This window comes from Lemur catta, chromosome 15 (assembly GCF_020740605.2).
Source record: "Lemur catta isolate mLemCat1 chromosome 15, mLemCat1.pri, whole genome shotgun sequence".
Lineage (NCBI taxonomy): Eukaryota > Metazoa > Chordata > Mammalia > Primates > Lemuridae > Lemur > Lemur catta.
The window spans coordinates 5,003,566-5,025,969 of NC_059142.1; the positions used below are offsets into that span (position 1 = coordinate 5,003,566).

Sequence of the window (22,404 nt, forward strand, 5' to 3'; positions counted from 1 at the left end):
GAGATCTGAGGGATAGCACCCAGTGCATGTCCTTTCATCAATATCCTGCCCCAGTTCAACACCAGTGACAATTTGATTAATAACAATTACACCGCTACACCCTGACATGTATTATCAGTTCTCCACAAATTGCAAGAGATAGAGCCCTCACTGCCAGCAAGGAGGCAGGTAACTCAGCTCCAAAATTCCATTTTAGAGTTTTCTTTCTTAGTCTACTGCTGGTACCAACCATTATAGGGCAGATTCTGACATGAAGAATTATATACAGGGCAATTATTGGGTGGTGTTCTCTAGAAAAATGCCTGTATAGGAGTGATATAAGAAGGACTGGGTGGAGGAATAAGTTGAAATGATGTGCAATAGAGGCCTCATTTGGTCTCACGGGGAACTCTGAAGTCAAGATGGCCCTTTATAGAGGTTGCAAGTTGAGGTGAGGGGGTCAGGTCTTTGAACCCTTGCACTGAGCATACTTTGGACGTGGACTGCCTCTGGGAAGGAGATGTAACTTGTGAGAGGCAGCTCCCTGCAGCCAGGACAATTTCCAAGGAAGTATTTAGCTGTGAGCCATCAGCAGACAAATACCCTGGCAGCTGGGGGAATGGATGTCTCTACCCAGAAGGGGGATCCGGGCAGCACACTGCAGTGTGCACTGTAGGGTGTAATAAATTTGCCAGCTTCAGTTGTTGATTTGTGTTTTGCTCCCTACAGTTGTATCAGTTATTGCTTTACATATTTTGAGGCCTTATTGTTGGGGACATACTGTATATTTATGATGAATATATCTTCTTTGTTAATTTTTCCTTGTTTGTTTTTTTTTTTTTAATGAAGACAGGGTCTTGATATGTTGCTAAAGCTGGTTTCAAAGTCCTGGCCTCAAGTGAGCCTCCCACTGCAGCCTCCCAAAGTGCTAAGATTACAGGCATGAGCCACCATACCCAGCCTAATTTTTCCTTTTATGGGTTTGTAACATTGTTATTTATTCCCCTGTGACCTTGTTAAATTCCAGTTTGTCAGATATTAGGATTATTATTTGTATCAGTAAGAGTTCAACCTGAAAAGCAGAATCGGTAGGATATATAAAAGATTGACTGCAAGAAATTGGCTTACTCAGTGGAGAGGGCGAACTAGGCAAGTTCAAAGTTTATAAGGGCAGCCTATCAGGAAGGGCAGGCTGGAAGCTCTTGTACACTGGTGGAGTTTCTTCTTCAGGGAAGCCTCAGTTCTGCTTTTAAGGCCTTTTAACTGAATTCGGCCCCCCCAAATTACCTCGGATAATACCCCATACTTAGTTCAACTGAGTTTATGGACTTCGATCACATCTACCAAATACCTTTACAGCAACAGCTAGATTAATGTTTACTTGAATAACAGGGGACTGTCACCTAAACAAGTTGACACATCAAAAGACAATCACACTCCCCACTTCCTTTAGTGAAAATTTCCCTGGTTTAGTAATGTTATGCTCTTTGGCACCCCTCTATGAGGTCTACATCTGCCTCCATTTGATTCTGTGCAGGCTTGTGACTGCTTTAACCAAGAGTATGACAGAATTGGTGCTAGGTGACTTCCAATCTATGTTATAAGTGCCCAAGGAGCTTCTCCCTTGTTCCCTGGAATGCTCACTCTTGGAGCCCAGAGCCAGATGTAATAAGTCCAACTACTCTGAGTCCTTTTGCTGGAAAGACCACATTTAGGCACTTTGGTCAAGTCCAAGCCGAGCTCATCTTTCACTCATCTCCTCCTAAGCCTGGACACGTGAGTGAAAAAGTCATCTCGGAAGGGGGCCCTCCCAGCCATCACACCCATCTCCGCTGAGGCTACAGACACAATGGGACAAAGAAGAGCCACCCTGCTGTTCCTCTTCCAAATTCATGACCCACAGAATCCATTAGCATAATAAAATGGCTGTTCCTTAAAACCACTAAGTTTGGGGTGGTTCGTTAAGAGAGAAGTAGGTAATAGGAAATATGTTTTTCTATCCTTTTATTTTTCCAGCGTTTTATGTATTTTTGTTTTGTATGTCTTATAAATAACATGTTCTTTTTTCCAATCTGAGTCTCAGAATCAGACTTCTGAGGAGCGACTCAGAACCTTTCACAGCGAATGTTTATGCACAGTATAGCCTAAACCAGCACGTTAGGTCTTCTGCCTTTAGATCCACATCTTCCCTGCCCCATCCTTCCTCTAGGAACTCTGGCACCGTGTTTTCTCTGGGGAATTGGTTCGAGGCTTCAACTCCCTTACGTTCCCCCAGCTGCTGGTACCTCCCTGGCATCCAAGTTGTCTACCAGGCCTGTGCCTGCGCAGAGAAACTTTCAAGTTCCCTTCGGAACCCTGCAGGCAGGCTAACAAGCAAGTCATAGAGTTGGGTGGAGGAGGTTGCCATGGAGACAGGTCCAGGGCCAGCGGCCCGGGAGGGGGAGGCCGGAGCTCGGGCTCCGATTGGCTGTGCGGGCGCGCAGCGTTCTCCCGGCGCACATGCGCAGTGGCGCTGAGGCGAGGTCGCCGCGAAGCCGAGGCGCCGAGGGTTCTGGGCCGGGCTTCTCAGGGCCGGGCTGGGGCGTGCGGCTCCTGGCCGAGACGCGCTGTGCTTTCCGGAGAAGGGAAGTGGCGGAGCCCGAGGCCCTTGTGCAGCTCGGGACCGAGCCCGCCACGCAGGCTCCCGCGACGCCGCCGCCATTGTTGCCTGTGGCCTCTCGGGCTGCTCCGGCTGCGCGTCGGCCCGGTCCCGGCGACAGGTAATGATGTCCCAGGCTCCGGGCGCGAGTGTCCGCGCGGTCGGTGAGCGCCCGAGCCCGTCCATGCGCGGGCGCCCGTGCTCGCGGCTTGTGGGGAGGGAGAGGACTGGGTGGAGACTGCTGTGCAGGGCCCAGTCCCGGCGTGGCGCGTCGCATAGTCTCCAACTCCCGTGCTGCCCTCGACCCTCCGGCTGAAGAAGAGTAAGAGGGACTGGCCAGGAAGGGGAAGCGACGGGAGGCGAGACTGTCGCACGTCCTCTGCAGGGCCTTGTAAACAGCTTTGGTGGCACGGCTGTGGCTGAGCAGAGCTCAGAGCTGGAGCCTGGGGACAGGTGGCGTTGGTTCTACTCCAGGTCAGGCTAGTTCTGAGATTTTCTTGGGGAATTCTGGCCTCGACCTATTCTTAAGCAACTGTCTCCTGTAGAAGTACTTGAAGGGTTCAAATCACACCAACCTCTTCTCACTGCTTTCCAGTCCAACCGGCCTGTCTTCCCGGCCCTTTGATAGTGAAAAGCTGGAATAGGCTGGCATTAACATGCGAAGCAGATATATGGCTCACCCTTTTTCCCCTGACAGTTCCCTTGGGAACTTTGAGCACTTGATTAAGAAGAAATTCTCCCAGTTTCTTCCAAGTAATAGTAGATTTGCGCTCTTGATATTGAGAGCCAGTTCAGGCATTACAGCTTCTGTAACATCAGTGACCAAAATACTGAAACATTTTTTTTCTGTAAAAATGTATATTTTTTCTTTCAAAAAGTTAGAAGTTTAATCTGTCATTTTGCTCAGAGTCTTTAAATCACTTTTTCTATTACCATCTTTTTATGGTGGCTCCCCCTTCCCCACCAACCTCAAGCAGATTGCAGTTATTTTACAAGTCTAATGATTTAGGGGAGGAAGACGAAAGTAAAGCCCATATGTGTTTATCTGTGCACACTGGGGAGTCTCTTTCTATGTGTGTGTGTGTATAGCAGAGTGCACCAGGAACTCGTGGCCTTGTGGTCTATTCTTGTGTTTCAGGACCTTTTATCCATCCCTGCAAGTTCTGGGCTCGGAATTTGTAACTAAGGCTGCTAACTCTACCTTGCTTCTGTTCTGCCCTTAGCTGTGGCAGTCCTTGATAAAATGTCTTTGTGGCTCTAGCATGAGACTTCAAGCAGTTGGCTCACTACTGAAGAAATAAAAGATATCACCAGATTGACTCTCCTGTCTGTAGCAATGTTAGCCTCAAGCAAGAGGATGGCCAGTTCTTCACGCTCCCAAATCCTTCTAATGCGGAAGCCAGACAAGGCTCAAATTGGACACCACAATGTTGGGAAGGAAACCCTTACTGCAAGACTCTTGCGTGACACTGAGACCTGTCGACAGAATTTTAGGAATTTTCCATACCCAGACCTGGCTGGTCCTCGAAAGGCATTGAGTCAACTCCGAGAGCTCTGCCTTAAATGGCTGAGACCTGAGATTCACTCAAAGGAACAAATCCTGGAGCTGCTGGTGCTGGAGCAATTCCTGACCATCCTGCCTGGGGAGGTTAGGACTTGGGTAAAGTCCCAGTATCCAGAGAGCAGCGAGGAAGCAGTGACTCTGGTGGAGGATTTGACTCAGATTCTAGAAGAGGAAGGTGAGAATGGTAGAGCAAAGAGGGGAAGAATCCCTGGATGGTTAAAGAAAACAACTAGCATATCAGAGAGCAGCTCCTTTAGAGAAATTGGGGAGAACAAGGCTTTAACGTGAACTCCATCAGGCGTGGTGTGCCCCTTCCAGATTGCTTGGGACCACACACACATTATCTAAACCCAGAGGAGAAACATCATAAAAGAATAACCAGATTCAACCAAATTACCCCTGTGTGAGCCCTCAGAAAGTTTACCTGCAAAGGTTTTCACCATTTTAATAAATCATTTGCTTTGTGAGTTGAATTTTATAATGACATACTTCCAAAAAGGTAGGAAAGGTCCAGAGAACATGCCCTTATTAAGAGACAACTCACAAAATTAATATCATATAAAGATTTAGTAAAAAATTGTGAATTTTGTACCTATACTTAAGAGCTCCAGAGCAGACTTGTTTTTGAAGTCTGCATGAACATCTTAGGACATGTCATTCTTTGAAGTAGGAGTTCTGTTTTTGCTTTCCTTCTGACTTCTCACTTTAAGAAAGCATGTACCTCTATTTGGTGAAGAGTTTCCTAGGCTGTTTAAACAGGACTAATCTCTGTCATGGTCTCTTTCTCTTCCCTAGCTCCTCAGAACTCTGCCCTTTCCCAAGAGACCCCAGAGGAAGACCCCAGAGGAAAACATACTTTCCAAACAGGGTGGCTAAATGACTTGGTGACCAAAGTGAGTTTGATTTCTTTTGTGGTTTGAAAATGCCTTAGTGTGTGAGGACATTTTCTGTCCTGGCCTCTTAACTACTGGGCCCCCAAAAGCTCTATCTAGGACTTAAGCCTCAGTTTCTCTCCTTAGTTATCTTGGCCTGTCAAGGTAGATGAATGTACTATATAGGAAATGGGCTTCCATTGCCTTCCCTTGTTATGCTGTTCCTCACTCTTTGACTTGAGGTCAGCAAGATTGCATAGAGGTTGAGGAATTGACCTTCACAGCCAGATGGATCTAGGTTTTGCTACTTGGCTCTACTATTGAATATGTGTTTTAGGAAAAGATACTTAACCACTCTTAGCTGAGTTATTCAACTCTTGTAAATAGAATTTACCTCTTAAATTGTGAGGATTAACTATTATGAGACTTGTAGTGGGCCCAGTAAATGATTAACAGATAATAGTTGCTAAAATTATTTTTTCTCATTAGCAAGTAATTAAAGACCATGAATTCTGTAATATTACTGTTGATCATGAGTCTGTTATTTTAAGGAATAACAATTCAAGTCACCTTAAAAGAAAGATTTACTGTAAAAATGTAAAATATTCTTTCTGAAATTAAAAAGCCTTTGGTAACCAAATTAAAATGATAATAGACGATAGGAATATTTACCTGGAAAAGCTAAGGAAATCAAGGGGAAAACTGTTAGAAACAATAGTAGAAAAATTGAGTAAAGTGACTGCTACAGAAAATGACATGCAAAAATTATTCACTTAAGTATACGTAAAACTCATGTAGATGATAAAGTGAAATAAAAGATTTCATTCAAGTATCACCCACCCACCCCCCCCCAAAAAATGAAAATATCTAGAACTAAGCATGGTATAAATTTTATAGTACCTTCATGTCTTTTATCATTTTATAGGACAAGAAAGAAATCTTCACTATTTGTAAAGCCATCAATTCTCCCTAAATTATAAGCTGAATATAATTTAAAATACCAGTATGCCTTTTTAAAGATACAACTGTATGAAAAAATAAATATTTAAGAGTAATTTTTTTTAACAAAAGGAAAAAGAGAGCAAAAAGGGACACTAACCTTACTATCTAAAAGTGCAGCAGTTCAACAGTGTGATTATTGGTACTAGTTTTCTTTTACGAAAGACTCTGCATTTCATTATAGAGTATGTAAGAATATCTTAAAATTTTAAACTATAACATGTTGAATTTATTCTTAAGGCAAAGCTTGAAAGACAATACCATTCAACTCTGTCATCTATGTTTAAAATTTTAAATTTTTTTTTTTTTTTTTTTTGGAGACAGGGTCTTGCTCTATCGCCCTGGCTAGGGTGCAAGGGTGTCATTGTAGCTCACTACAACCTCAAACTCCTGGGCTCAAGCAATCCTCCTGCCTCAGCCTCCCAAGTAGCTGGGACTACCGGCACTCGCCACCAGGCCTAGCTAATTTTTCTATTTTTTGTAGAGACGGGGTCTTGTTCTTGCTTAGGCTTGTCTTGAACTCCCAAGCTCAAGTGATCCCCCCACATCAGCCTCCCAAAGTTTTAAGATTACAGGCATGAGCCACCACACCCAGCTAAAACCCTTTCTTTTATAAGATGGAGTCACCAATGCATGCAGTAGTGCCAACTGAAAAATAGTAAGTTCTACTTTGTTTTCAAACTTCCCTTTTGGGTCCTTGAGAGATTCTCTGGGGCCGTGTGTATATTATTGGAGGGGGGTTTTGACTAGACAACTTTTATGGTCCTACTAAAGCTTAAGATTCTGCAACTGCTCCCACTCCTGCTCACCACACATGCACCCAGTGTTATCACTGTACCCCTTCCCACTAGTTCTTGAACCAAGTTAAGTTATATTTGATATTTTAGGAATCAATGACATTCAAAGATGTGGCTGTGGACATCACCAAGGAGGACTGGGAGCTAATGCGTCCTGTACAGAAGGAGTTATACAAGACTGTGACATTACAGAACTATTGGAACATGGTTTCTCTGGGTAAGGATCACCTATAGCCCTCCTTCTCCCAACCTGCCCACCAGAGTGTCTTGTTCCCCTCAGTTGTTAAAAATGTATTGGGCCTCTGAAGTACTTGGCTGACAATGGGGTCTAGAAACGAGTGTCCTCATCCCATTCAGGCACAAAAAATGGCTGTTTTACTGCCTTTTCTCAAATGAAAGGTTTCTGAGTGAAAGATCAGTGAAAACTATGATGCACAGCTGCACAGCACTGCCACCCGATGCTGGCCTGCTCTTCTCTGCTACTCTAAGGGAAGGTTTCTTCCTTCATGATCTCCATGGATCTCTCTTGGGTGGCAGGAAATTTTTATCCCAGCTCTGAAAAGGATGACAACCTAATTCTCTTATTAGATCATGTCCATGAACTATTATTTTCCTGTAGAGGTCTGTCCTCCCAGGTAATTAGAAATCAGGTAATAAACTTTGAACAACTGTTTACCTCCAGGATAAAATTCATTATATTTCTCCTGAACAGGACTTACAGTGTACAGACCAACTGTGATTCCCATATTGGAAGAACCATGGATGGTGATAAAAGAAATTTTAGAAGGCCCTAGTCCAGGTAAGAGAAAAACTAGCACATGAACTTCTTTGCACTTAAGAGTCTATATTCTAAGTGTGGTGAGATATGTTTTTAAAATATGGCCAAGTCATGTCTGCAAAGGCATCCCAGCCTGTTAAGAACACTGAGCTATTTGGCATTGCTTCCTTACAGAGGCTGTCTCCAGGAAGAGAGTTTCCAAACATCATTTTTATACCTTTCTCCTGTCTCTTCTTGTTTTATCATTCTACATGACCCCTAGATCCCATCTGTTAGAGCTTTCATTATGCCATTTTTCCCCTTCCTCTGTATTTAAACATGTATGAATGTCCCCTAAAAACTTAAATTTCAAACCTTCTTCTTTTTGAGTTTCTTTTATTCTGCCTCCACCTTCCTAACTTATTCCCTTCTTTTTTGTTTTATAATTATTTTAAAAGATAATATATTCACAAGATTCAGTAATTTTAAAACTATGTAAGACCAGATTTATACAGACAAGACTCCCACCTGTATACCACATTCACCCAGTTCCTCCATCTCCCCAGCATCCAACCACCCCAGTTAGATTCATGTCCATGAACCATTGTTTCCTGTAGAGGTCTGTTCTCTCAGATAGGTAGAAGTCAGGTAATAAACTTGAACAACTGTTTATCTCCAGGATAAAATTCTGGCTTTATCCTGGAGATAAACAGTTATTCCAGGTGTTTGTTTTGCTTTGAGTTTTTTTGCATGTAAAGTCAATATAAAAAATTTTTTTTCCATTTTTAATATATATGGTAGCATACTATATATACTATATTATACTTTGCTTTTTCTTTACTTAAAAGTATATCTTCAGCTGAGCATGGTGGCACATGCTTGTAGTCCCAGCTACTCCCAGCTACTCGGGAGACTGAAGTGAGAGGATTCCTTAAGCCCAGGAGTTCAAGTCCAGTGTGGGCAACATAGCAAGACCCTGTCTTTATTTAAGAAAAAAAAAAAAAAATGTATATCTTGAAAAGTGTTCTAAATGAGTATGTAAAGAGCTAAGAGCTCCTCATTCCATTTTTTATATCTGCATTGTATTTTTTGTGTCTCCTGTTTGTTAAACTTCTTCTTCATTGGTGGACTTTTAGGTTGTTCCTATTCTTGCTTTCCTCCACAAGTTCATTTTGAAAGATTTCAAACCTACAGAAAAGTTGCCAGCACAGTACATTGAACACCTATGTACTGTTCACCTGGAATCATTAATTACACTTATTCAGCCACTTTTGCTTTATCTCTTTACACACACACACTTTGTTTTGATACTGACCCATTTAAAGGTTACAGGCATTGTGACATCTTACCCCTAAATACCTCCTAAGAACATGAACCATAAACATTCTTCTACATAAGCACAACAGCATTCTCTCACTCTCAATATTTAACATTTATATAATAGTGTCATCAAATGTATAGTCAAATAGTTACATTTCCCCCACTGTCCCAGAAACATCCCTTATAGATATTGTTCTCTTCAGTGCAGGATCCAGTCAGGAAACACATATTCTACCTATTTATCTCTTGTGTTTAGCCCCTTTTAACAGATCGACTGCTACACTAGAAAAAAAAGTTTTCCCCCTGGGGCCACAATGTTTTATTAAAACAAAACGATCCTTTCTAATTTGTTATTTTTTATTGTTTTCTGTGTGTGTGTGTTACCTACAACCCAATCTACATTTGTAGAATTAAATTGTCAATATTAATTGCAACAATAAGAACATCAACAAGTAAGATTTTCATAAACCAACTGCAGGATTTTGTTTCACGAAGCCCTGGGCTCAAAACTAGCATGAGTTAGATACAACTCACATGGCAGTTAATGTGTTAATTAGAACTGTTCCTAGCCTTTTCTTTTTTTAATCTTTCATGATATTGACATTTTTTTGAAGGATCCAGGCCAGTTTTTTTCCTAATGACCCACAATCTAGATTTGCCTGATTGTTTCCTCAAGTTTAGATTCAGATTAAATGTTTTTGCCAAGAATATGTCAAAGGTGATGTGTACCTTTCATCACATTTCCTCAGGAGGCACATATGTTAATTTGTCTCATCATTGGTGATGCTCAGTTTGGCTAACATGGTATCTAGAGGATCTCTCCATTTTAAAGGAGCATTCTTTTCTTGGTAATTAATGAGTAATCTGTGGAATGATACTTTGAGGCCACATGACTATTCCTTGATAACCTTTTACTTAAAATTTTAGCACCCAGGCCGGGCGTGGTGGCTCATGCCTGTAATCCTAGCTTTCTGGGAAGTCAAGGCGGGAGGATAGCTGCAGCTCAGGGGTTTGACACCAGCCTGAGCACAGTGAGACCCCGTCTCTTATCCCTAGGAAAAAAAAAAATTAGCATCCATTGATGATCTTTGCCTTATTATACTGCTAGTTACAAAATGGTGATTTTCTAATTCAGTCATCTCTTGTAAATGATTCTTTTGTAAAGAATAGCCCCCCCTTCCTCCCACCACATTTTTATGTGTATATATTATACTACTGTGGATAATGACATTTTTAAAAATTCCAGTTTTGTTTTGTTTTGTTTTTTGTTTTTTGAGACAGAGTCTCACTCTCTTGCCCAGGCTAGAGTGCTGTGGTGTCAGCCTAGCTCACAGCAACCTCAAATTCCTGGGGTTCAGCGATCCTACTGCCTCAGCCTCCTGGGTAGGTGGGACTATAGGCATGCGCCACCATGCCTGGCTAATTTTTTTCTATATATATTTTAGTTGGCCAGATAATTTCTTTCTATTTTTTTTAGTAGAGACGGGGTCTTGCTCATGCTCAGGCTGGTCTCAAACTCCTGAGCTCAAACAATCCACCCATCTCGGCCTCCCCAAGTGCTAGGATTACAGGCATGAGCCACGGCGCCCAGCCCTCTGTTTTTGTTTTTGATGCTTCCTTATCCCAAATTTTGGCAATGGGAGCCCTTCAAACCAAGTCCAACATCTTTTTGACATGTCCTCATTTAGTCTTTGAGCATGTCCTTGCTTTCTGGCATAGCAAGATGTTCTTTAGGCTCATCTTGTGCTTGCCTTACACAGAATTTCTCCAAGGAATACCTGGTTCATTTTAGTGGGGAATAGTACTTAGAAACCAAGACCTGGGCAGTAACTGTATTTACTGTTGTGATTACCATTGCTTCTAGATCTGTTCAGTGGATAGAGCTGGGAAAAATGTATGTATGTATTTTTTTTTAAGTCATGAGTTCATACTGATAACTCTAATTCAAATCCAACACCACAAGGATATTCCATTTTGTATATTCCCATATTCCATTTTGTATTTCCTTTCCCGTACAGTTAATAACCTGTTTTGTAACAACATCAGTGTATTTACTTTTTTGCTCTATCATGTTACAAAGAATAGTTTCAGATTTATATCAGTACCACTACCAATAACAAACTGTCTAGATAAAGTTCAAGATTTCTTTGAAGTCCTTTTTGTCCTTAGAATATATACCACTAAGGGTAATGTTTTCTTGCTTTTTAATTCTTTTTCATTTTACATTTTTGAGTAAATGTATTAACACTGTTCAGAAGTTAAAACTGTATAGAAAGGTATACACTCCCATCCCTTCGTCCCTATTCCCATCCACTCGCTATAGGTAACCGTTTTCATTTGTTTCTGGTATATCTTTCCTATGTTTCTCTTTGCAAAAATAAATCATGAATATATTTTTAAATCTCTTTTTGTATACAGAAGTAGTACACTATGCATACTCTTACATCTTACTTATTCCTTTTCTTTATTTAAGACACTGGCTTCTTGTATGTCTACCAATATTAATGCTAGAATACATTAATTAAACAATTAGGACAGAATATAATATGTTACCTTAGAGTGAATTTCTTCACTTTTTCTAAAAACTTAACTTTGGTCATTAGGCATTTTAAGGGTCATAATACTTAATACTAATTCTTCACCATAATTTACAGCCTTATTTGGCAGAATACGAAATACACTTATAGACAATAAATTATTTGGGGAATAAATTCAGCACAGTCTAAACACTGAGAAAACACATAGAGTAATGGAAATAAGCCTGAACTAGAGTCAGGACAGTCTTCTGGGAGATATTGCCAGTCTGGGATCACTGTAAGTTAACTTCTCAACATAAGGAGTTGTGTAGATCATTGAGGGAGCACGAATTGGGCCTTAAATCTTCAGGAAGGAGCAGTATATAGTTATGCATTTTGGGGAGAGATTTTTCCTCCCTCCAAAGAACACCAAGACTGAGAAAAGCAAGTTCCTTTTTTCCTTCTATAGAACTGAGGTTTCTGGGTTTTGTTTTTCTAGCTGCTTCTTACATTGTGAGTAATCCTCTGTGTAAGGGACTCCTGTCAGCCTCCCTTCCTTGATTGGGCTCCAGGCTTTGTCTTCTAGCCCCTAAGCCCCTTTGACCCTCAAAGTGGAAGCTTAAGGTCAACACGATTAAAGAATTATGTCAGGCAGCCAACTTGAGTTCTTGCTGACTCCCTGCCTTCCAGCTTTTATTTAACATTTGATTTTTGGCCTCTGAGGATTTTACTTTCTTGCCAGCTCAGAGGTGTATCAAGTTGAACCTTTGGTTACGATATCTACAGTACATTTCAGGAAATGAAAACTTTGGTCATTCACAACTAGAATAGTACTCTTGATTTTCAGTGGCCATTACTGTCTCAGAACTCTTATAGTTCTTTATGTTTATGCAGCAGCTAGACATTCTTTCAGGGTCAATTCAAATCATACCTCCCCACTGAAGCTTTCCTTGATTACCTGAGTCAACATTGATCTCAGGTTGGAAATATTATACCACTGTTTGGCCTTATTAACCAACAGATACCACTTCTAACCAACACTTTCTGGTTAGTGACATATACATATTTAAGCCCTGCTTTATGATCTCAGTTTTGGAATTTGTAATAAACTGATTTGTTTTAAAATGTACACTTACAGTAGCAATTTATTTATGGTCATTGTTCAGACGTGTTACTTTAAGCTTGTTAATTATAACTTTAGTACTTCCTTTTCAGGTTTATGTATAATCTGCCACAGACTGATTCTAATTACATTGATGTTAAAGTCAGCTTCTGGTACTGTCACATTTTTGTGTGTGTGTATGTACACCTACCTGTACAGTCCATTCACATTCTCATTTTGTTTTGGAGCAGGGAGTAACAAATCCTGGTTTGAGAAAATGATTTTTTTTTCTTCTATAAAAGTAATATAACTATATATTTAGTACTGAACAGCAAAGAAAGTAATATAGCAAATTTATTGAGAATTAGAAAATAGAAAAGAATACCTATAATATCATTGTTGGCATTTTGGTAATATTTTTCCACTTCTAATGTTTTTTTCATGCTAGTTGTGATACTGTTTTTTTCATTTAACACTACTCCTAAACATTTTCTGATGTCAACTATGATTTTTGTATTTGAATAAAAGTAGTAAAATGATTTCTTAAATTCAAGCAGTAGAAGGAAGCAAATTAAGTGTCTCCTTCCCCTCAGTCATTACCAAAACTTTCTCCCCTTAGATTATCAGTATCTGTGTCTGTCTATAATACACATAGTGTATCTTTATACAGATGAGATCTCTTACTCTACGTTCTGTTATATACCTGCTATGTTTTTGTTTTGTTTTTTTATTTTATGTGTCCTACACACTTTTTCATGTCAATGGTCAATGTACCTAGACCTACCTAATTATTTTTATCAGTTATCAATATTCCATTATTCTTTATTCTAATGAGTCCCTTGCTGATGAGATATAGCTATCATTTTCAGTGACTGCATACTATTCTATTGAATGCATATATTTGTAAAGGTATTATACTTTGCATCTTATAAAGTTTCTGAACTATTCAGTACATTTTTACTATATTATAAATTATATATTTGATAACATATAATTCTTGATATTTGCAACTTATGTTTCCCACCTGGTTTCAAAGGAGAAAGGGGTTGTAACTTAAATTTTCTTTTAAATCATCATATTGTAACCATAATAGGCATCAACAAATACATATTTGACTGCCTTGTTACAGCTAGGTTTGGGGTCACAGTTTTTTGTTTTGTGTATGTGTGTGTGCATATGTGCACACTTTCATTTGGGTTCACCTTTTTACAAGTCACTGTCATTTATTTTACCAGTTCAGTTGAGTGGTTACCATATCCAGAGTCTTGGGCCATTTTCTGAAGGAAATATAAAAGAAGGATAAACTATTTCCAGAGTTTGCATCTAAGTTGGAAATATAAGAAATGCACAAAATTGTGAAATACAGTCATGCACTGCATGATGACATTTTGGTCAGCCATGGACTGCGTATACAACAGTGGTCCCCTAGGACTATAATGGAGCATATATCGAAGCCTAGTATATGGCACTTGATGTTGGTATTGCAGATCAAAGTAGGGGAAATTATTGATATTCAGTAGTGGTACTGGGACTTTTGGGTTTCCATGTAAAATATATATAAAAATAAAAAGATATATACCATCTAGGTTTGTGTAAGTACACTCCACAGTGTTGACAAAGCAACGAAATCACCTAATGACATTTTTCATAACGTATCCCTGTCCGTAAGCAAAGTGTGACTGTGATCATATATAGCCAAGTTCTATCATGGGCCCAACATTGTAGTAGGTTGAACCATATGAGACTGCTGATATTTAGGCATTTTTACCTATTTTAAAAAGGCAGTTTCATATGTGATTCAACCTACTCTGTATTTTAGATTCTGTGAAGGAGTATTTTAGAGGGAAATACATCTGGGCTATAAACATCTTTTTTAACACATTGAATGCCACGCTAGAAAAAGAAAATTTTTCCCTGGGGCCACGGTGTTTTGTTAAAACAAAATGATCCTTTCTAATTTGTTATGTTTTATTTTCTGTGTGTGAGTTATATGCAACACAATCCACATTTTTAGAATTAAAGTGTCAGTATTAATTGTAACAATAAGAACATCAACAAGTAAGATTTTCATGAACAAACTGCAGGGTTTTGCTTCCTGAGGCCCCAGGCTGAAAATTAGCCTGAGTTAAATACAACTCACATGGCAGTCAATGTGTTACTAGATAGAGAATGTATAAAAGAAGGCCTAAAGTCTGGGATTAGCAGGGCATCTATAGAAAAGTATGAAGAAGTAGAAGGTAACTTTAAACTTTAAGTTAAGCTGAATATGAGGTATAATAGGAGATATAGTAGAACAGAAAAGGCTAGAATACTTCAGGACTGAATGCCAAGTAGAGGTATTTTGAACTTTTTTTCTTTTTCCTTCTTTAACTTTTATCTTTTAAGCCACTGGTCCTTAAACTTTAATGTGTAGCAAAACCATCTGCAGGGCATACTAAAACAAATTGCTCAGCTCCACCACCAGAGTTTCTGATTCAGCATGTCTGAGTGGGACCCAGTAATTTTAACACATTTCAGATGACAGTGTTGCTTATGCTGCTAGTGTGAGGACTGTATTTTGAGAAACATTGTTTTAGGCTGTGGGACATTTATTAGACATATTTGCATATAGAAAGTACTCCATGAAATTACTTTAGGAATATGATGTAGGATTGTGCAGAGTAGATTGGAAGAGAGTGTGATGAGAGTTAGCATGTCTACTTCGTGAGCACATTTTATAAATTAATCCATGAGGCCATCTCAAGTTATCCCACACAGTTTTAGCCATTATTTTCACTTCTCTTGGCTCTGTCAGCTGACCTAATCTATTTTATTTGCTCTGTGCCCATATTTAATAGCAAAGAGCCTCTGTTTTCAACAATTTAGTTTCCCACTTTTTTGGTCTTTTTTTCTCCTTTGCCAAGCTTTATGGGCCATTTTAATGAGGTTGTCAAAGTTACAGTCTTTGGGTATTTTATTTGTGTTTATTATTTTGTTTCTATTTTGGCAATTTCCATTCTCCAAATAGAGGAAGACTTTTTATATTCTTTTTATTTCAGAATGGGAAACTGAAGCCCAAGTGTGTACTCCAGTACAGGATATTTCTAAACTCACAAAGGATGGAACCCAGACCATCAAATTAGAAGAATCATATGACTTTGATGACAGATTACAGAGACAAGCAACAGATACTTTCTGGAAAATTTCCACTAATGAAAGAGATTTCATTTTGAAGTCATTCCCTTCACAAGAAGACGACCCTACAGAAGATTATCTTAGTAAATATGATATATATGGAAATAATTTTGAAAAGCATTCAAACCTAGTTTTACAGTTTGATACCCAATTAGATAATAAAACATCCATATATGATGAAGGCAGTACAGCCTTCAATCATGTCTCATATGGTGTTGTACATGGGAAAATACTTCCTGGAGACAAGCCTTACAAATGTAACGTGTGTGGGAAAAAATTTAGGAAATACCCATCCCTCCTGAAACACCAAAGTAGCCATGCCAAAGAGAAATCTTATGAATGTGAAGAATGTGGGAAAGAGTTTAGGCATATCTCATCCCTCATTGCACATCAGAGAATGCATACCGGAGAAAAACCATATGAGTGCCACCAGTGTGGTAAAGCCTTCAGCCAGCGTGCACACCTCACTATACATCAGAGAATTCATACTGGAGAGAAACCCTATAAGTGTGATGACTGCGGGAAAGACTTTAGTCAACGTGCACACCTTACTATACATCAAAGGACACATACTGGAGAGAAACCATATAAATGTTTGGAATGTGGTAAAACCTTCAGCCATAGTTCATCACTGATTAACCATCAGAGAGTTCATACTGGAGAAAAACCTTATATATGCAATGAATGTGGGAAAACTTTCAGTCAGAGTACACACCTTCTTCAGCATCAAAAAATACATACTGGAAAGAAACCATATAAATGCAATGAGTGTTGGAAAGTGTTTAGTCAGAGTACTTACCTTATTCGACATCAGAGAATTCATTCTGGAGAGAAGTGTTATAAATGTAATGAATGTGGAAAAGCCTTTGCGCATTCCTCAACTCTTATTCAACATCAAACTACTCACACAGGAGAGAAATCCTATATATGCAATATATGTGGGAAAGCCTTCAGCCAGAGTGCAAATCTTACTCAGCATCACAGGACACATACTGGAGAGAAACCATATAAATGCAGTGTGTGTGGGAAAGCATTCAGCCAGAGTGTGCACCTTACTCAACATCAGAGGATTCATAATGGAGAAAAACCCTTTAAATGCAATATATGTGGGAAAGCATATAGACAAGGTGCAAATCTTACTCAACATCAAAGGATTCATACTGGAGAGAAACCCTATAAATGTAATGAATGTGGGAAAGCTTTTATTTATTCCTCATCACTTAATCAACACCAGAGAACTCATACTGGAGAGAGACCCTATAAATGTAATGAATGTGATAAAGATTTTAGCCAGAGAACATGCCTTATTCAACATCAGAGAATTCACACAGGAGAGAAGCCCTATGCATGTCGTATATGTGGTAAAACTTTCACCCAGAGTACAAACCTGATTCAGCATCAGCGTGTTCATACGGGTGCCAGACATCGTAATTAATTGATAAGGGAGACTTCATTTAGGTTTTACAACTTGATCATTTAAATTTTATTTTGTGCACAGTGTGTTAAAATATTATTCAATAGAAGAAGTCTGAAGTGCAATATGTTAGATACGACTCAGAAGTATCAGAATTAGTAATATGAATATAACCTATTTAAATTTAATGTGAAAGTTAAGAAGGAAACCTCATTGACTTCTTAACCTTTATTTGCTATCAGTTTAATTCATTCTAGAAAGAAACCCTATGACAGGGTATTCAAAAACCTGTAACTCATCAACTCTTACTGTATTTCAAGTACTTCTTAATGAGGCCTTATGAGTGTAACTTGGGAAAACGTCCGTCAAATAGAAATTTCACACTAGAGGGTAATCCTGAGATTATGAGAGAAAAAGCTGCTTTCAGGCCTTTACATCTCCCAGTATTGAAGCCTTAAAATATGTAAAGGGTTGCCTCCCCTTTTCCTGTCATGCCATAACTACCATATGGAGCCAGTAGATTTGCAAAAAAAAAAGTTGAAAGTATTTTAAAGATTTATATGTGGCCACTGTTTAATTCCAGTTTCCCTCAAATATTGAATTATTGAAGAAAAGCTTAATGAAAAATGATGTTAGGATAAAGAAACTAATGTGTATATAACACTTAGACATGTGTACAGATTTAGTTAAACAGGCAAAAAATAAGACACTCCAAGCTTAAATTAATCTTTAAAACATGTTAGCCTTAGTTTCACTGGGTTTTGACATACAAGGGCATCCTGAAGGAAAAAATAGGCATACAGTTCCCATTTTTTTCACCTGACTCCTAAATTAATAACTTAAGGTTTCTCTGTGACTGTTTACTGTAGAAAGTCCATTTCTTCCACTGAAACACATGTTTCTTGAGTGCCTACTGTGCTCAGGTCCCAAATTTCCTAATTGGATGCTTTCAGGGCTTAATACAGTATTAAAAATCACAGCAGATTTAAGCAACAAAAAGCTTTCTGTAGTAATGAGAAAGTAAGGACATGATCTTAACTGTTTTATCATGGAGTGAACATAAGAAACTGTCAAAATGGGTTGCCAGATGCTATCCCATATCCCAAGACAAGGAAGTAATGAAAGCAGCTATGTGAGGAATGTGGGAAAAACAAGTAACGGAAAATAGATTTGAGTTCACCGCTGAAAGTGGCTTAGGGAAAAAGGTGAAAGCTTAATGGAGTGAGGAAAGAGAATGCATAGGTAACATACATGAAATGTAGCTGGACTTGCTTTACCTAAGAAAATAAGAGTGGCTACATAAGAAAGCAAAATTCATACTGTTGATAAGAAGAAACTAAAAATGACTGATTTTTAAGGAATAATTGGAAACCTGGTACTCCATACATAACAAGTAAAATAGAGATTACTCTTAGTATGTCAGGAAAGAAAATTCATTGGAAAAAGCATTGATGCAGAAACTTTCATTGGTACAGTAGTCATTAAACAATGATAACTGAATTTTTGGGTCCTAAACAACATAAAAGGAAAACTGGCAGGAATGCAAATTGAAATAGGTACAAATACTATTTAATATTATATTTAATATTCACAGCATTCCACTATCTGAATATATGACAATATTCTGAGAACTTAGATTCATCCTGTTCATATTTGTTTCTCCAGTGCCTTGCATATAGCATGTGGTCTATACATATTGGCTGAATTAATGAATAAATTACATAAATTAGAATTGAGTAATAAGATAGAATTGACTGGCATGGACTGAAAATTGGTAGAACAATACTTTTTTGTACAGACATCAAATATTTAATAAGTATTATTTAGTGGGTAATAGGAATTGCTTAAAAATGGAGAATCAGATTTCATGGGCCATCTTTGCACAAGGAAATTTTCCTGAACTAAATGAGAGAAAATTGATATGTTAATAGATTCTGGTGCCATAAACATCAATTTAAGCATTATTGACCTTGCAGCTTCATTTGGACATTACTGTTTATATAAACATCTGACAAATAGGTGCTGAAGGAAAGACCTGGGGTGCTAGCATCTTCAAAGCTATACTGAATGTTTTCTTTAACAAATTGTTGCTTTCCCGTTTCCTCACATTAGTTAACCTTGATGTTGTAGTATCATCCTTCACAAAGCACAGGTTGCAAAATACTCAAATTGTGCTTATTCCATAGTTCTCATGTTAAAAAAAAAAAACCTGTGTTGAAGATACACTTTTTTTGATGCCACTTCATCCCTTACACAAACTTCTTTCTCTAGGATGAACATGTGGAGTATTACATTGCATTACTTTGTATTTCCTGCCTTGATGTGTTTTATGTAAATAATGCATCTATAAAGTCTTCCAATGATACACAGAGGCAATTGATGCCCTTAGAGTAATAGTGGAGAATCCTAGATCTTTGTATATTTTTCCAACTTTTACAGTTGTCTGACCCACACATAATTCAATAGTTTTTAGCAAAGTCTTATTTTCCACAATTTTTTATTATTATGAAAGTGCTTATATGCAGAAAATTTTAAAAATAATAAAATGAACTGTGTACCCTCCACCTAGATTTAAAAATTAACATTTTGCCATATTTTTTACTGAACAATTGGAAAATAACTTACAGACATAACATTTCACCTCTAAATACTTAAACATGCATCTCATAAACATAAGGACAGTCTTTTACATAACCATAATATTATTACATACCTAAAAAAATGAACAGTAATTCCCTAATATCTAAAGGCCTTCTCCATGTTTAAATTTCTCCTGTTGATTCAGTCAGTTTTCACACATAATATTTGTTGTATCTGTTTCATCTATCTAGAACAATCTCCACCTTTGGTTTTTCCTCGTTTTAAGATAGCAGGTCAGTTGTCTTGAAGAATGTCTCACAGTCAGGATTTAACTAGTTTATGTGTGGTTTACATGTGGATTGTTCCTACATTCTGTCAATTCGAAGCTAGGGCCAAAGGCTTGATTGGATTCAGGTTAAACATTTTTAATGGTAACACTTCACAGATAATTTCATATTGCATCATATCAAAAGTGTCATTAATATCCAGTTGACTTACTGTCATTGATGTGACATTTGATCACTCATTTGAGGTAGTAACTACCAGATCTTCCCAATAGAAAGGTAGTTTTTCCTGCTACAATTTAACAGTCTGTGGACTGACACTTTGGCAGCATATGAATATCCAGTTTGGCAACTTTTCACCGGGTGGTTTTAGGAACCACCAATGATCCTTGAATCAGTTGTTTCATGAAGGTTTGCAAAATGCTAATTTTCTAATGCTATCATTCTTTATCATGTACTGACTAGCATTCTCTATGGGAGAACTTTCCCTCATCAACTGGGAATGCACTAGAGGTAGGGTCATGCTCAATTCTTTTCCTTTATTTACCAGTTTAGTAGTTTAATTACCAGTGAGGAGTTTAGTGTTATCATCCACGGTGATGACAAATGAGTCAGTGTGTTGCAGTCAATTATAATCATTTCCGATGTTCAAATTCTCCCAAATTTGGCCAGGTGGAAGCTTTCAAGTAGCTCTTCCATTCTTTTGACAGTCCCTCTTGAGTCTTTGGGCAACTTAATTGCCTTCTGACACAAGATATCTCAAGTTCACTTTGCACTTTTCACACCCCAGACATGGAATGAAACATGCCTCCAGGAATTCCTGGCTCCGTTTAATAGGTAAGCTACTTAAAAACCAAGATCTGGGCACTAGGCATGTTCACTGCTACTGGAGCAAGTCTCATTAGCAAGTCTTTGCAACCATTCAACTTAGTTTTCATAAAGACAACTCTCTCTGCACTCATGTCATCAGTTACATAATATCTAATTATGCAATGAGGGATATAATTACGTAACTGGCATAAACTTTTGGGAGGAAAAAACTAAGTCTTGCTAAGCATATACCTAAATTAGAGCAATTCCATATTATGTATACCAGAGAGCAGCAAACTTAACTGCAAGAAGTCCTGTGCCAAGGCTATCAGCAAATTTTACACAGGGAATGGAGCTTGTCAGTTAATCTGGCAAATGGGTTAAGTAGAGGGCAATTAAGAGAATTACTAGATGTATGATACCTACTATATTGTGTTTTAACTATTACATGTCTTGATAACTTGCAGTATTTATAAGCTAATAACCCTCCTTTCCCAGCACATTTCTTATGGCAGGTTTTTGGTAAGACCTAAATTTTAATCCTCAAGATCCGTTTCATGTAAATCTAAGTATTAGTTTTTCTTACTAAACCTTTATTTGGTCTTTAAAACGTTAAAGCTGGTTTTTTTCATTCTTTGTCTTCTGGTGTCAATTCATTGCCATGTGCCTGTAAATGTATTCTTAGTCCTCTATTTGTTATTCTCCCCATGGCTCTATATTTCATGATAATTATTAGCCCCTTAGAACACAATAACCATTAAAAATGGCAAGCATGTGCACGACAATGATATGTGTAAATATGTGTAGAAGTCAGCTTGTGAGCAACATCGGGTCCTCTGCTCTGCATGGATGGGGAAACTGAAGCCTATGATGCTGAAGTGTCTTGCCTGAGGTCATATGTCAAACAGCAACAGAATAAGAACTGGAACATCACAGCTCCAGCCCTTAGTTGAGTTCTTCTTATAAAATAATGTTAAATGGAAATTCTGAGTACAAACGGTATGTACCTACAATTCTATAAAATTAAGTATTTTTATGAGATTAGAGCACTGAACTTTTTTTTAATCCATTTTTGCCCTCTCTCACATACAGTTCTTAAATTCAAATGTTTAAATGAGAAGAGCCCAACTCAGGATGCACCTTCCCCTGCCAATTTTTCATCCCTCACCCAGATCTTTCCCAATTTTCAAAACCATAGAGTCATTTTCCTGAAGAACAATCTTAGACCATGACAAAATAAATTCTGTATCCAAAAGTTGAAAAGTAATGATCTCACTCCACTATATATTAACTAAAAACTGTACCTGGAGTATTATATTCCTTCTGAGCACCATTATTTTATATAAGCACCGTCATCCCTCAGAATCTGCAAAGGATTGCTTCCAACACCCCTATGGATACCAAAATCCACACATGCTCAAGTTCCTGATGTAAAATGGGATAGTATTTGCATATAACTTATGCATGTCCTCCCATATACTTTAAATCATCTCTATTACTTATAATACCTAATATAATTTAAATGCTATGCTATAGTTGTTATACTGTATTTTTTACATTTTATTTTTGTATTATTGGTGGGTTCAAATATTTTTAAT

General features: G+C 38.2%; 1 protein-coding gene across 2 annotated transcripts; it reads left to right on the top strand.

Annotated features, from left to right (window-relative positions):
- Positions 1-2,476: 2,476 nt before the first annotated feature.
- Positions 2,477-19,096, top strand: ZNF287 (zinc finger protein 287). Of its 2 annotated transcripts, none has more exons than XM_045525175.1 (6): positions 2,477-2,738; positions 3,756-4,356; positions 4,977-5,074; positions 6,940-7,066; positions 7,562-7,648; positions 15,583-19,096. In XM_045525175.1, the coding sequence occupies exons 2-6, from the start codon at positions 3,954-3,956 to the stop codon at positions 17,151-17,153; spliced, it is 2,286 nt and encodes a 761-aa protein (XP_045381131.1). In that variant the 5' UTR covers positions 2,477-2,738; positions 3,756-3,953; the 3' UTR covers positions 17,154-19,096. The 2 variants fall into 2 exon arrangements, with proteins under 2 accessions (XP_045381131.1, XP_045381132.1); XM_045525176.1 differs by having other exon boundaries at positions 2,497-2,738; positions 3,879-4,356.
- The last annotated feature ends 3,308 nt before the right edge of the window (positions 19,097-22,404 follow it).